At 45.2% G+C, this 16,012-nt stretch overlaps 1 protein-coding gene across 5 annotated transcripts in view; it reads left to right on the forward strand.

Annotated features, from left to right (window-relative positions):
• Positions 1 to 1,169: 1,169 nt before the first annotated feature.
• The window catches only part of jag2b (jagged canonical Notch ligand 2b), a 254,114-nt gene continuing 239,271 nt past the window's right edge, over positions 1,170 to 16,012 (forward strand). For 3 of the 5 annotated variants that reach the window (XM_072272472.1, XM_072272463.1, XM_072272473.1), the window contains exons 1-2: positions 1,170 to 2,419; positions 2,549 to 2,848. In XM_072272472.1, coding sequence (XP_072128573.1) covers positions 2,363 to 2,419; positions 2,549 to 2,848 — 357 coding nt within the window. In that variant the 5' untranslated portion in view covers positions 1,170 to 2,362. The remainder of the gene's footprint in view (positions 2,420 to 2,548; positions 2,849 to 16,012) is intronic. The other 2 variants (XM_072272453.1, XM_072272482.1) reach the window with 1 other exon arrangement.

Raw genomic sequence — 16,012 nt, forward strand, 5'->3', positions numbered from 1 at the left:
GTGGAGACGACATCCCGGGCGTACAGGAGGGATCTGACTGGGAGGGCCCCTCTCACCGTCAGCCAGGCGAGGCCTTGGTGCCTGTTGGTGGGGTCTGGCGATGAGGCATTTTGCCAGGTGAACTGGACGGTCTGCACAGGGAACCACCCCACTGTGTCCATCACGTCCTTCTCCTGCAGTGCCTGCAGGACATTACGTGCTGACCACTGCCTGATGGCCCTGTGGTCAAAGGCGTTGTCCTGGAAGAACTTTTCTACGAAGGACGGATATGACGGCAACGACCAGCTAACTGGGGCGTTGCGCGAGAGTGGGGCCAGACCCATCCTTTGTAGCCAGGACAACAGGTAGAACCTGGGCACATAGTGGTACTTGGTGCCCACATATCCGGGTTCTACACACAACCCAATGCTGCCACACACAAAGCTGGCCATCAGGGTGAGGGCAATATTGGGGACGTTCTTGCCCCCATTGTCCAGGTACTTGTGCATGATGGCCTGTCTGACCTGCTCCATCTTTGGTTTTTTTATTTCAAAATATACTTTATTCAAAATAAAATTATGTACAATAAACCATTCAATGACTCTCAATCCTTTACAGATGTTTCCATTACGGTCTATACATTTCCACACTTTTAGCCACCCACGTGGCACTCTGTTGTTTCGCTCCATCTTGGTTATCTATAAGCAGGAACATAATAATCACACACATGTAGGAGCGGGAATAGAAACACATGGAAGTGTATATACACACACACACACACACTTTATGTGAGTAACGGAGAAACGAACATAGAAATTTACAGCACATTACAGGCCCTTCGGCCCACAATGTTGTGCCGACCATGTAACGTAAATTAATTATCCGACCAATTTTGTGCAGGGTTATTCAACGCCTGCACCGACAAGGCAAAATTTCATTAATAATACAGAAGCAAGGCGATTGGCTCAGATCGGACCGATTGCTGAGCGCTGATTGGCGAAGAGGGTGAGAGGGAGGTGGCCCCGCTGCTGATTGGCCTGTGCTGGCAGGAAGGCTGGCGATTCTGCGATTGGTGGGAGGCGGCATGGGGCGGGACAGGGGTGGTATTGTCGCGTTACTAGGCCCCACCCCTATCTCCTTCCCTCCCGCGCGCTGGTGGGTCCGGGAACGGCGGCGAAGAGCGTGCGATAACCGGGCTGGTGCAGAGCGTCCGGGACTCGCTGCTTCACACTTGCTCACAGCCGAGCATGTCCGTGTTAGTCTACGTCTAGGCAAAACCTCTCTGAGTTACGTTATCCTGACCCGTCCCGAGCTAAACCGTGCACGCTAGTGCGCGCACCCGTGCTGAGCCGTGCCCGTCCCCCTTCCCATCCCGTCCTTGTTTATCTGACAAGAACCTCACAGTTACGTTAACCTGCCCCGTCCTCAGTCGCGCCGTGTACGCACTTATGCTCGCCCGCCCTTGTTAGCCTAACTAGAACCCCACTAAATTACGTTAGCCTGACCCGCTGTAAGCAGTACCCACCTTACCTCGTCCGTATTAGCTTGACCAAAACCCCACTGAGTTATGTTAGCCTGACACGTCCCAAGCGGCGCAGTGCACTCTCCGTGCGGGGACCCGTGATAAGGCGTGCCGTGCTGAGCAATGATTGCCCGTGCGCGGACTTGAGCTGTGGCAGTCTGCGCGTATCCGTGCCGAGCCGAACTCCTCTGACCCTTCCATCAGAACCCGGTTGGTCCCGTTCATCCCTGGATCAGAGTTGTGTGGCAACCCATGCTGGTGTGTAGCCCGGCTCCAGAGCTGTGTCAACCCACCCCTACCTCACTCAGCACCCCCCCCCCCACCACCCGTGCCGTGCCGCGCCGCGCCGAACCGTGCTAGCCTTATCTCCCATCTTTCCCAGATTCATGTTTAAACCTTGCCAGTTTAACACCGGTCGGGGGTGCGGCAGTCTAACACTTGGGTCTTGCGCTAGAAACGTGCCAGACCCTGCCCCTGTCTCCTCAGCCCAGTGCTGAGCCGTGCTAAATCCGTTTTCTCCCTCTTCCTCCTATCCTGAGGCGGGCTGCTGTTTGTACCCTCCCCACACGCTCTCACTAGCTTAGAGATCTGAGCCGAGATCCCACCCCTTCCAGTCCAGAGCCAGCACTAGAGCGGAGCCGGTCCAGACACACTGCCTTTCTAACACATGCAAACACATATATGTAGGTAGGGCTTGGGAGAAAAGGAGGGGGGGGGAAGCGAAAAAAAAACAGTCCTTGGATTCGTTTCATTGCTGCGAAAAAAAAAGGTCACGTTGAATACAACTCCTTACCGGGACCGTCAACGAGCCTGGGTCTTTAGAAGATTTATTATAAACGTTTGCAAGCGAAGAGCGAAGGCATGCTGGATTTTAAAGGGATCTATCATCTTGTCGTGCTGTCAACTTTCTTGGTTCAGGTACGCAATGAAATAATCCACACTAGGTCGCATTGCACTGATTTAATATATTTTTCCTCCTTTCCATGCACAATTACCACCGGTGAGTGCAGCGGCTTTTTTTGAAATAATCTAATTTTTGTTCCACAGGTCTCGTTTGCAAAGGGCTATTTCGAGGTCCGGGTTAACTCGGTGCAGAACGTTAACGGCGAATTGGAGAACGGGGATTGCTGCGATGGCTCCAGAGGTTCTTTGGATCGAAAATGCATCAAGGACGAATGTGACACTTATTTCAAAATTTGTTTGAAGGAATACCAGGCACGCGTCGCCGCCTCTGGAGGCTGCACTTTTGGGAGCGGATTCAGCTCTGTACTGGGGAAAAATACTTTTTCTCTCCCAGATAAAAGCGCACTTGGAAAGATAGTTATCCCCTTTCACTTTGCGTGGCCGGTAAGTGGCGTTTTAATTTCATTGTGTGCGCATTTGCAAACTGCAGCCTGGTGCAAAGAATTTCGAAGATCAGGTCCCTCCTAACCTTAATGCTGTCCCTTACATGCGCCCCTTTCCAGCAGTTGCCACCCCATGGTACTCCTTCTGAATAATTGCAGCCCGGTTGTCATTTTGCTTTCCAGTAAGCTCGCAATGACTTGAATTTTTGCTCCCGAAATTTCACGGCTCCGTTTTCATTTTAACGTAGTAGCAATCTATTTTAAACGCACCGTGATCCTCCCCCTCCCTGTCTTGTGAATGATCTGAAATTAATAACGGCTGTGTTTTGCAAGGTTGCGTACTTTGATTATTTTCCTTAAAAAGTGGAAAAATGTAAAAGTTGCACAGGATTCAGCTGCAATATAAGATATAAAAAGACTTTGGTGCAAAGGCGCCCAAATTGCCTGGCTTTTCTTAAATCAGGTGCGATGTACAAACCCGTCCATGTTTCTTTCGGGAAGATTAATTTGTAAAGCATCCCGAGGAGTTGGGTTATGACTGTGCATTTGAGGCTGGTTGCAAACAAATCATTTGTAGCCGGGAGTAGTTGCTGGCAACAGCCTTATAAATAAATGCTGCCAGTTGATCCACACGAGTGGTGTTTGTAACCTAGTAGTCCAGATCCTAATGCACTTTTAGAAGTGATATGTAGTGGCGTCACTTTCTATTTGTGACCTACACCCGCGCTGGACTTACGGCAGCTGCCTTGGTGCCCAGGGAATGCATTTGCACCCGCTGCACTGGTGTTGGGTGTTGGGGGGAAGAAGAGGTACGGCTGTAGTGGTGCACCCCGTTGCACTGGTGGGGGGGGGGGATGCACGGCTGTGGCGATACGTCGCGCTGCACAGGCGGCTGAGGGGATGCATTTGCACCCGCTGTGTTAGTGATGCATAGCTGTGGCGGTGCGCCCCCCCCGGACCGGGTCGCGGTCGGGGGTTCAGGTGCGGTCCCGGAGCGCGAGCGCCCCTCGCGCCCGTTCCGTTAGGTTCCCGCGCGGCCGCCCGGGGCCGGGGGAAGTAGGATGCATGGAGGGTTTCGAGAGGGAAATGTGGGGAGCGGCAAAGGTAATGGGAGAAGAGGCGTGCGGAGGGGGCAGAGGGAGGCGATGGGGCACAAGAGGGAGTGACCCGGTGGGGAGGAAGGGTGGACAGGAGAGTGAATGGAAACGGTGAGTAAGGTGAGGCTGAGGTGGAGGGGAGTGGGAGGGTGGAGGACGAGGGGTGGGCGGATAGGGTAGAGGGGCCAGGAGGAAGAGGGGTAAGGGTCGGAGCGTCAGGAGAGACGGGAGGCAGTGGGGTGGATCAAGGCAGGTGCGAGTGTGGGGCGGGAAAGGGAGATCATCTGAGGAAGTGAGTAAACTGGTGAGGGTTCTTCTCTTTCACTACTGTTTCTTTGGCCAACTCCGAGATTCATGCAACCACCTTTTTGCCCCTCTCCTTTATTTATTTGCGCTTATCTTGACGCTGACGTTCTGAACAATGGGTGGGGGGATTTGAGGGGAAAGAGTTGAGTGTAGGGTTAATGAAATGTGTCGAGTGGAGTGTGGGGAGGCGAGTGATGCTGCTGTGAAGGATGAGGTCGTATCTGATAAATGATGCCATTTTAAGAAACCTGGATTATGTGTACAAATCTTTGCAGATGGCAAGACATTGAGAAGACTTGTGTTTAATTTTAGAGCATATAAGCAGACAGGTGTGGCTCAAATAAAATATATGCAAGTTTGGACTGAACCTTGAGAAAGCATTGGGATATCTCACTAGACAAAGGATATTGTGGTTTGGGGGAGGGTGCAGAGATTTACTTGAATGATCTGAGAAATGAGTGTATTTTTACATTTCAAAAATTGGACTTTTCCTCCTCTTTAGAATGGAGGCAGTGAAGTATTCTGAACCATGAAGCCATTTGTTAGACTAATTGGGAAGGAGGAGCAGGAGTCTTGGGTCCCGCACCACAGGTTTCAGGAACAGTTATTACCTTTCTCTCATCAGGCTCTTGAACTGGTTTGGATAACTTCTCACCTCAACTCTGAGCTGATTCCACAACCTGTATATTCACTTTCAATGACTCTACAATTCATATTCTCAATATTATTTGTTTTGTATTTTGCAGTTTGTTTTCGCACGCGGGTTGTTTGTCAGTCTTTGTGTAGCTTTTCATTGATTCTATTCTATTTATTGTTCTACTGTGAATGCCTGCAAGAAAATGAATCTCAGGGTAGTATATGGTGACATGTATGTAATTTGATAAATTGACTTTGAACTTGAACCTTGAAGAACCTTCCACTGACATAAATGTCAGTAATTGTGAGGCAGGGATTCAAATGACTGACAAGAAAAATGTCATTGAGTATATTTAAAGCAGAGACAGGTTCTTGATTGGTAAGGACGTCAAAGGTTACGGAGAGAAGCAGTTGGGGTTGAGAGGGATAATGAGGGTGCCATAGTGCATAGTGGTTAGCATAACCCTGTTACAGGTTGGGTGTTCTGGAGTTCAATTCTGACGCTGTTCTGTAAGGAGTCTCTATGTCCTTCCTGTGGGCTTTTCCCGAGTGCTTTGGTTTCTCTCTCTCCTCTCCCCCCCACAGTCCAAAGATGTACTGGGTGGGTTAATTGGTCATTGTAAATTGTCCTGTGATTATAGAGTCATCGGGTTTGTTGGGGGCTGCACAGCGAGGCTTGAAGGGCCTACTTCGCACTGTATCGCAAAATAAAAATCAGTTTTGATAGAAGGGCAGGGCAGAGTTGATGGGCCAAATGACCTAATTCTGCTATGTCTTGTGGTCTGGTAAGTTTTCACTCTGAGCAGTGGTGTGTTTGTGAAATCAGTGGTGAGCTTAAAAGGGTCACTTGAGAGAAGTGTGTCATCTTTAGACCTGGGGAGCCAAGTAACAATGTGGTGGAACTGCTTGTGAGATTTTTAAGTGGTGGTGGTCCTGTATGATGGGCCTTTTCGGGTGGAGTTCGGAGGAAGAAAGTGAGGATTTTAGGTGAATTGAAGGGCGTTCCTCTGGAATTTCCAAAGAGCAAATTGGGGTGTGGTTCTTGGAGAAGAGGGACATGATGATTTTGGGAAAGCAGTAGCTTTCCTGGCATGCGGGGGAATTTGAGAGTTGTTTGATGCTAGTGATGTTAAATGCCAAGTATTGACTTGCCATATGAAAGGCATTCTGACATTCAGGAGGAAGAGTTTTGCTGAAGCTCTTTCCCTGTGGTAAGATATTTAAGTGGATATGGGTTCTAACCTGCTCCATGCAGCAAATATTCTCCCAGTTCGGTTGTTTCTATACTACTTTAAGGATCTTAAACCTAGGGAAGTGTTAGTGCTCTGGTTAGTGAATTGTTCACTATCCTAATGTTGGCTTGGCATACGAGGTTCTTTTTCAAAGATTTGCTTTATTTGTTACTCACACCAAAACATACAGTGAAATGCATTGTTTTGTGTCAAATAAAACGAGCTAAGATTGTGCTCAGCAGTTCGCAAGTTTGCTATGCTACTGGTGCCAACATAGCATGCCTGCAACTCAAGCTCTATCCTGTACTCTAATGTGGGAATAGATTGGAGCACCTGGAGGAAACCCATGTGGTCATGAGGAAAATGTACAAACTCCTTACAGGTGGGAATCAAACCCCAGTTGTACAGCTGGCTGCTGGAAAGTGATGTGCTAACTGCAATGCCATAGTTTCTAGGCCAGGATGTGCTTTGTCTGAAAGCTATACTACTTTCATAAACCAGTTAGTGTATGTGTAAATGTCAGGGCTCAGCACATCCTCAGGACTGTTGGTCATTTACTTTTATTGGTCTTTGGCATGCACTTCACCGTGTTTTGATATACATATGACAAATAAAACTCATTTTTAGAAACTTAAAAAAAAATTATCAACCTACAATATTAACTTTGTCTTGGCCCAAAATGTCGACTATACTCTTTTCCATAGATGCTTCCTGGCATGCTGAGTCCCTCCAGCATTTTGTGTGTGTAACTTCATCTCTTGATGCTGCTTGATGTGCTATATAGTTCCAGTGTTCTCTCTTTTCATTGTAAAAGAGAATGGGCTGTCTAGTCATCATCCCATTGCCATTCTATATTCTATGTTCCAACATTGCTTCCAAGGTTGGAAAATACTTCGGGCATTCAGATGGGGATGTGAAGAACTCTATATAAAGCCAAGGCTTTTTCTCCCCCTCAAAGTACAGCATGAAAGTGACATAAGAGGCGTAAACTACTACAGCATAGAAGCAGGCCCTTCAGCCCATCTAGTCTCTACTAAGATGACAAAACCTGCAGTTTGGAAATCTAAGCAACACAAAATGCTGGAGGCTGGGCAGCATTTATGGAAAAGAGTAAACAGTCGATGTTTCCGACCAAGGACCAATCCATCAGGACTGGAAAAAAGATGAAAAGTTAGAGCAAGAAAGTTAGGAGGGGGGAAGGGGAGGAAGAAGTACAAGATGGTAGGTAAAACTGGGAGGGGGGAGTAAAGAACTGGGAAGCTGATAGGTGAAAGATAAAGGGCTGGAGAAGGGGCATCTGATAGGAAAGAGTAGAAGACCATGGAAGGACAAAGGGGGAGGAGTACCAGGGGAGGTAATGGGCAGGTAAGAAAATGAGGTGAGAGAGGGAAATGGGAATGGTGAAGGGGGGGGGTGCAATTGCTGGAAGTAGGAGAAATCGATGTCCATGCTATCAGGTTGGAGGCTACCCAGATGGAATATAAGGTGTTGCTCCTCCAACCTGAGTGTGGCCTTATCGCAGCAGGAGAGAGGAGGCCGTGGACTGACATGTGGAATAGGAAGTAGAATTGAAGTGGATGGCCACACTGGAAGCACCAAATACAGTAGATGACCCCAGCAGACTCGCTTGTGAAGTACTTCCTCACCTGGACTGCAGCCCTCTATATCCCTCTCATCCACAAACTTTTCCAAACTTCATTGTTACAGTCGAATTCATATCATCTCTGCTGGCAGCTTGTTCCACCCTCTGAGAAAAGAAATTCTTCCTAAGTTTCTCCCTTAAAATTTTCTTCATTTACCCTTAACCTATGATCTCTAGTTTTAGTCTCACCCAACCTCAGGGGGGAAAAAAGCCTGCATGCATATGCCCTATCTGTGCCACTAATAGTTTTATTGTCAAATCTCCCCTCAATCTCCTATGTTCCAGGGAATAGATGGCCTCCCATTTTACCCTATAACTTAGTCCTCTGATGGTTTCAGGTTTATTGATATCTTTCCTGGAGGTTGAAGATTTTTTTAGAGGTGGTTTTGAGTTTTGACTATGGTGTAACCTGGATGAAACCTGTCCAAATTGTGAAGGTCAGGGCGGAATAATCTGCATGGCCATCCTTGATTTGTGTATATTCCTGCTGCTGCTAGAATGAAAGCTAAGACGGAATGATAAGAATACTTAACCAGGCGTGTTATTTGAGAGTTCGTAGTTCTGTTACTGGTAACTGAACACCTTTTTGGGTTCCTGTGTATTCATGTAAAGCCTTACACGCCTGTGCTAAAGAGATGTGTGGGGGCTGGGGGAATTTAATGAGCAAGGAAGAGAATAGTTGTTGGCAATAGCGTCTAACTCGTCAGCAGGCAAGTAGTGACACCATTGCTCTGTGTATATTGAAAGGAAGAGGCAAACAGCTCACTTAACACGAGAGCTGGCAGAGCCTCAAAGTAGTGCTCTGAAGGGAGGGAAAACAGGAGATGATCAGATTTTTTTTAACATGGTGAGTTATGATCTGGAATGCACTATCTGCAAGAATGGTGTGAAGGGATTTGATAGGAACTTTCAATGGGGAATTGGAGCATAGAACAACACAATACAGGCCCTTCAGCCCATGATGTTGTACCAACCTTTTAACCTACTGTGATCAATTTAACCCTTCCCTCGCAGATGGTTCATTTTCTTTCATCCAGCTTTCTATCCTCCTTGTAGCCATTTCTGCCCTGAAACATTTGTCAGTGGCTATCTATGCTACTTATCCTCTATACCTCTGGCAAGGCACCTCTCGTTCTCCTTTACTCATTCAACCTATCCACATGTGAGACATGTTCTCTAATCCAGTCAGCATCCTGATAAATGTCCTTTGTACTCTATAAAAGTTTCCACATCCATCCTATAATGTGACCAGACTGGGACACAATATTCTAATTGTGGTCTAACCGGAGTTTGAGAGGGTTGTATTTAGATTAGGTTATTAGGTATATACTTGAAATTTTAAAAAAACTGCAGCGTTGTGGGGAAAGAGAAGTTACACTAAGTGGGCAATTGACATGAAAGTTGCCATTTGAAATAGCACAAACCTGCATAACTCTGCCATTCCAACACAGTAATAGACTGGATTAAGTTTTCTGCTCGTCACACATTCTAATGAAATCATTAAAGGGAGATAGGGCTTTTCACTTTGGGGTGAAGGGGGTTGAGAGGTGACTTGATAGAGGTTCAGAAGTTCATTTTATTGTCAAAAATATGTACAATACAGGTCTGATATTTGTCTTTTCCAGATAGCCATGAAATATAGAAAGACGATGGGATTTGACATCAACTCTTCCCCTCCCCCACCAGCATGAAAAAGAAAAGAAATGAAACTCGCAGACCCCCAAACTCCCACCTCCTGTCCCGCAGAAAAAAACGGCGAGAATAACAATTCCTGATCTCCCCCCCCAACAAAAAAAGTGATGATAAAAATTCCTGACCTCCTCACTCTCAGAAAAGACAGCAACAGTAGCATCAAAACCAGCAACATGCACACGTGCGCGTGATTGGCCACAAATGAAAACACAGGAAAAAATGTTGGAAACCTATTTAAAGTACAGTCCAATAATCACCTAAATCTCAAATATCAGAAACATCTTTTTGCCTGCGTAAAAGGAGTGAAAAGAGTGGCTGCTGACCCGGGTCCAAACGAGCCAATCTTGCTGCTGACCATTGTCACCCCAGTGGCCTCTGTTGGGAACCGTCGCTGACCCCCTCTGCATTCACCTTGATGCTTCAGTCTTCCTCGCTACTTTGAGGTAGTCATTTATGACCCCGTGGCTTCCCTGGTCTTTTCCATGAGTCAGCTGGTGTTCTTGGTCCTTTTCGGCCCCCTGTCTCTATTCTCCATGAGGCAGCTCTCCAGATTCAGCAGAGGGCCGGATCAAGTTCCAAACTACGTCATAGGCTCCACCAGTTTCTGTAACAAACAAGACAAAGAACAAGCAGAAGGCATAGAAGAAGTGAAATAATTGGAGAGATTTGCTATCTGGTATTTGTTGTCCGAGGAATCATTGTTCGCTGGTGCCATCTTGACAGGTGTACAAAATTATAAGAGGCATGTAGGCCAGAAACTTTCTCCTGGCGTGGAAATGGCTGATATGAGAGGGCATAATTTTAGGGCGTTCGGAAGAAAGCGTAGGAGTGGTGTCAGAAGTACCGTAAATTTTTTTTACACAGTGGTGGGTTTGTGGAACGCCCTGTTATGGGTGGTGGTAGGGCAGATACATCAGGGACTTCTAAGAGAGTCTTAGATAGGCACATGGATGAAAGAAAAGTGGAAGGTTATGTGGGAGGGAGTGTTGGATTGATCTTGAAGGGTCGACAAAACATGGTGGATTGAAGGGCATGTACTGTTCTTTGTTGTATGCTTTGACTATGGCGAATGCACAACAGTGCTTTCTGAGCTTTCACTGGTGTTTCTTCATTAATGAGAGTTTTTAAGTGTTGGGTGGTATCACGGCATCAACATTAGCCACAGGGCTGATAGTGAAAGCAGCCATTAGCAAAACAGAAGCATGCAAAAAGAAAGGAAAAAAGATGCCCTGGAGTGGTTTTTTCAAGGCTTCCCTAGAGGTTCAAATAACAGTTTGAAAGTGCTCAGGCTTTGTGGTTTTTATGTCGCTGATCTCTCAGTCAGATTGCATTCTGGAAATGCTCTTGACTGTCAGTTATTTTCTGGAAAAGAATGCTCATGTTAGTTGTTTTTGCATGTAATAATAAACTTGGCAACAATACCTTTTCCAGCTTTCATCATCCTGCTTCATTGTTTTTCCTTAATCAGTGGCGTCACAGGTAGAGAGGGCTGTAAAGAGAGCTTTAGCACATTGACCTTCAGAAATCAAGCACTGAGTGCAGGAGCTGGGATGTTATATTGAAGTTGTACAAGATGTTGGTTAGGCCAAATTTCGAGTATTGCAAGCAGTTCTGATCACCTGTCTACAGGAAAGATGTCAGTATAAAGACAGTGTAAAGAAAAGTTACAAGGATGTTGCCAGGACTTGAGGACCTGAGTTATAGAGAAAGGCTGAATAGGTTAGGACTTAATAACCTGGAGTGCAAGAGAATGGGAGATTTTGATAGGTTGTATAAAACTGAAGGGTATAGATAGAGTAAAAGCAAGCTTTTTCCACTGAGGTTGGCTGAGACTAGAACTAGATGTGGTAGGTTAAGCATGAAAGGTGAAATATTTAAGAGGAATCTGAAAGGGAACTTCACTTAAGGTGGTGTGAATGTGGAATGAGTGTCAGCGGAAGTTATGGATGTAGTTTGGATTGCAGCGTTTAAGAGAAGTTTGGCTAAATACTTGGATAGGAGGGCTATGGTTCATGGGCAGGTCGATGGTATTTGGATAAATAACAGTATGGCACCGACTAGATGGGCCAAAGGGCCTGTTTCTGTCCTGTAGTGCTCTTAGGACTCAAGAGGCTACCCTCATTACTATCACTAGATTCCTACAATTAAGGCCATTTTTAATTCCAGAGAATACAGCCCCAACCTGTTCAACCTTGCACTATAACTCAAGTCCTCCAATCCCGGCAACGTCCTTGTAAATTTTCTCTGTACTCTTTCAATCTTATTTGTATGTTTACTTTAGGTCGGTGACCAAAACTGCACGCAATACTCCAAATTAGGCCCCACCAGCGTCTAGTACAATTTCACCATAACATCTCAACTCCTATACTCAGTACATTGATTTATGAAGGCCAAAGTGCCAAAAGATTTCTTTTCAACCCTATCTACCTCTTGTGCCATTTTCAAGGAATTCTGAATCTATTTCTAGATCCCTCTGTTTTACTGCACTCCTCAGTGTGTAATGTCTACCGTGGTTGGCCCTGGCAAAGTGCAACACTTCATACTTGACTGCATTAAACTTCATCTTTCTTTTTTCCAGCTCATTTTTATAGCTGACCCTGATCCAGCTGCAAGCCTTGTTGGTCTTCCTCGCTATCCACTACAGCCCTAATCTTGGTGTCATTTGCAGATTTGCTAATCTAGTTTTCTACATTATCATCCAGATTTGTAGATCTACCTTGTAGATGACAAACACCAATGGACCCAGCATCGATGCCTGCAGCACACCACTAGCCACAGACCTCCAGTCGGAGAGGCAACCATTTGCTACCAGTCTTTGGCGGCTTCTGTGATGCCATTGTATAATCCTGTTTACTACTGTACCTCATCTTGAATGCCAAGGGACTGAACCTTCTTGACCAACCGCCCATATGCGATCTTGTCAAAGGCCTTGCTGAAGTCCATGTAGGCAACATTCACTGCCTTGCCTTCAACTTTCCTAGTAACTTCCTCAGAACTCTGAGATTGGCTAGAGATGACTTGCCACGCATAAAACCATATTAACTATTCTTAATGAGACCCTGATTATCCAAATACTTGTATATCTGTCCTTTAGAATACCTTCCAATAAATTTCCCACTACTGGCCAAAAATTTTATGACTTACGTTTAGTCTTTCTCAAACAATGGAACGTTAGCTGTCCTTCAATTCTCTAGCACCTCAGCCATGGTTAAGGATGTTTTAAATATCTCTGCTAGGGTTCCTCAATTTCTACAGTAGCCTCCCACAGAGTTTGAGGGAATGTCTTGTCAGGTCCTGGGGATTTATCTACCCTGATTTGCCTCAACAGCAAACACCACCTCCTCTGTAATCTGTATAGGGTTCATGATCTTGCTGCTGCATTGCCTCACATTTATGGACTCTTGAGTCCATCTCCCAAGTAAATACAGATGCAAAAAATCCATTTGAGATCTTCCCCCATTGCTTTCGCTTCATGCGTAGATTACCATTTTGATCTTCCAGAGGACCAGTTTTGCCTCTTGCTCTCCTTTTGCTCTTAGTATGTCTGTAGAAACCTCTAGGCTTCTCCTTCACCTAGTTTGTTAGAGCAACCTCATATTTTCTTCTAGCCCTCCTGATTTGCTTCAGTGTCCTTTTGCATATCTGAGACTTTAGGACCTAATTTGTTCCTGCCTGTTTATAACTGCTATGCACCTCCTTTTTCTTAACCAGGGCCTTAGTTCTCTCAAACCAAGGTTCCTTAAATCTGTTATCCTTGTCTTTTATTCTGACAGGAACATACAAACTTTGTACTCTCAAAATTTTACTTTTGAAGGCCTCCCACTTATCAAGTACATCTTTGCCAGAAAACAACCTGTTCCATTGCACATTTGCCAGATCCTTTCTGATAACATCAAAATTGGCCTTTCTCCAATTTAGAATCTCAGATAGAGGACCAAACCTATTCTTTTCCCTAATTACCTTGAAACTAATGGCATTATGATCACTAGATGCAAAGTGTTCCCCCACATAAACTACTGTCACCTGCCCTGCCTCATTCCGTAATAGGAAATCAGGTATGGACACTCTTGTTGCGACTTCTATGTACTGATTAAGGAAAGTTTACTTAACACATTTGCTGAACTCTACCCCATCTAGTCCTTTTACAGTATGGGAGTCCCAGTGGTATACTTATTGTTGAGGGGAATACCCACAGGGGTACAGTGCACTGGTTACCTATTCCCTTTCCCTCTCCTGACAGTCACGCAGGTACCTGCCTTTTGCAACTTGGGGGTGACTACCTCCCTGTAGCTCCTACCTGTCACCTCCTTATTCTCCTATAAGAGTCGAAAGTCATCGAGCTGGAACTCTGGTTCCTTAACACGGTCTATAAGGAGCTGCAGCTCACTGCATTTAATGCAGATGGAGCTATTAGGGAGACTGGAGGTCTCCCAAAACTCCTGGATCTCTCGTAAGGAACATATCACTAACTCTGGACCCATTCTCAGTGCATTAGTTATGTACTAACAGGGGAAAAAACTTACTGGAAACTTACAGGAACAGTCTGTGTCTGTTCTTGTCCAAGCTAGTTGAGCCAAAGCCAGATCACTCTCATACTGCCCCACTCATACAATGGCCACTTCATTTACATCGCCTTTCTTTTTATTGGCTCAAATACTGACTCACTCTGAGACTTGCAGTTTCCAAATGCCTCCTGCCCTGCAAGATGTCACTCTCTTACTCACTACTTCAGTGTTTCTCTATTAAATAGTAATTTATTGCTCTGGTAAATCGTACATTTAGGAGCAGGGTATACAGGGATATCAGACACAGTGGTTGGCATGGCCAGGTTGGGTTGAAGGGCCTGAGCAGAATTTCTTTAGTGGATTGTTCATGTGTCCCTCTAATCTTAATATATTTGGAGATTTGGACCTTTTGGTGTTGACCTTGGCAGACAAAATGCTTGAGTGATATATCTTCTGTATGAATTTTTTAAAATTGCTAAAACAAATGAGTAAGGAAGGGAGGTGGCATAAGTGGATGGATATTGGCAGATAACTGCTTCTGCAAGGATTGAGCTAATTCCCTGTGGAAGCTTTGGTATGTGACAAGTTTAGCAGACAGTATGATGGGCAACCAACAGTTGTTTAATGGTCGAATGAAATATTTGGGTATTGAGCAGCAGGGCCATTTAAGGCTTTTAATCCATATAAAGTCAATGCACAGAGAAGAAATTCTGGGTTTAATTACGGTACCAATCTCTATGGTGTATAAAATCTTGAGGGCCATAAATAAGGTGAATTCACGGAGGCTTTTTTTTTCCTGGGCTGGGAAATAAAGAACTAGAGGGCATAGGTTTAAGGTCAAAGTGAAGAAATTTAATAGTGACCTGAGGTGCAGCTTTTTGTATGAGTGAGCTGCCAGTGGAAATGGTTGAGGCAGGTGTATTAACAATGCTTAGAAGGCACTTGGGCAGGTACATAGGAAAGGTTTTGAGCAGGGATTTCCCACCTGGGGTTCATGGACCCCTTGGTTAATGATAAGTCATTTTAAACAGAAAGGTTGGGTTATGGGTCAAAGCTGGTTTAAGGGCCAAATACAGGCATATTGGAACAAGTTTAGACTGGTGTCTTGTTTGGCATGGACCTAGTTGGACCGAGGAGCCTGTTTCCTGTTGTCTAACTCCACGACTCAGCTGACTTAGTTGATCTTGGCTTGAAGGCATCATAATGCTTTGGAGTGGTACGGTAGCATAGTGGTTAGGTAACGCTACCACAGGGCCAGCGACCTGGGTTCAATTCTTGTGCTGTCTGTAGGAATTTGTACATTCTCATCATCACTGTGTGGATTTTCCCTGGGTCTTCTGGTTTTCTCTCACCTTCCAAAAATGTATGTGCTAGTAGGTTAGTTTGTCACATGGGTGTAATTGGGTGGCATGGGCTTGTTGGGCCTGGCACTGTGCTGTATATCTAAAATAAATAAAATATCAGAACCTGGTTTATTATCACTGTTGTATATCATGAATAATAACATGGCAAAAACTGTTCAAGAGTGTTATAAATTTTTAAAAAAATGGATCTACTTATGAATATACTAGGGTAAAAGGATTGCAATGTTCCTTTTGAGAGTTGCACTTTAAGCAGGATTTTAAAGGAAAGGGTGAGTGGGAGGTGTTTTGAGGAATTTCTGGGGCTAACGTTTCTGGCAGCTGAAGGTGCAGCCATTAGTGCAGTTTAAGTTTGGGGATGTTGAAGGACAAAATTAGAGGAAGTTGGATGCTTATGAGAAAATAAGAGGGAGGGCAAGGAGGAACGTGAAATGAATGAGAATGTAAAGGTGATTGGCTGTCAATGCTTTTTGATGTCCTTTGATTGAGGAAGGTGTTGTAGAAATGAATATTTTTAAATAAACTTTGATAATTGGCCTCACCTTTAGGTTGGAAGAGAAGTGTTGTTTGGGAGACTTGTGCCTATTCACAATCTGCTTAGGTGCTTGTAGATCAGGTACAAGTAGTATTAGGCTCTTACTGGGTTAAATGGCTAAAAGTTGCTTGCTTTCTGGGCAGCACAGTAGTGTAGTGG

The sequence above is a fragment of the Mobula birostris genome, chromosome 1 (assembly GCF_030028105.1).
Source record: "Mobula birostris isolate sMobBir1 chromosome 1, sMobBir1.hap1, whole genome shotgun sequence".
Taxonomy (NCBI): domain Eukaryota; kingdom Metazoa; phylum Chordata; class Chondrichthyes; order Myliobatiformes; family Myliobatidae; genus Mobula; species Mobula birostris.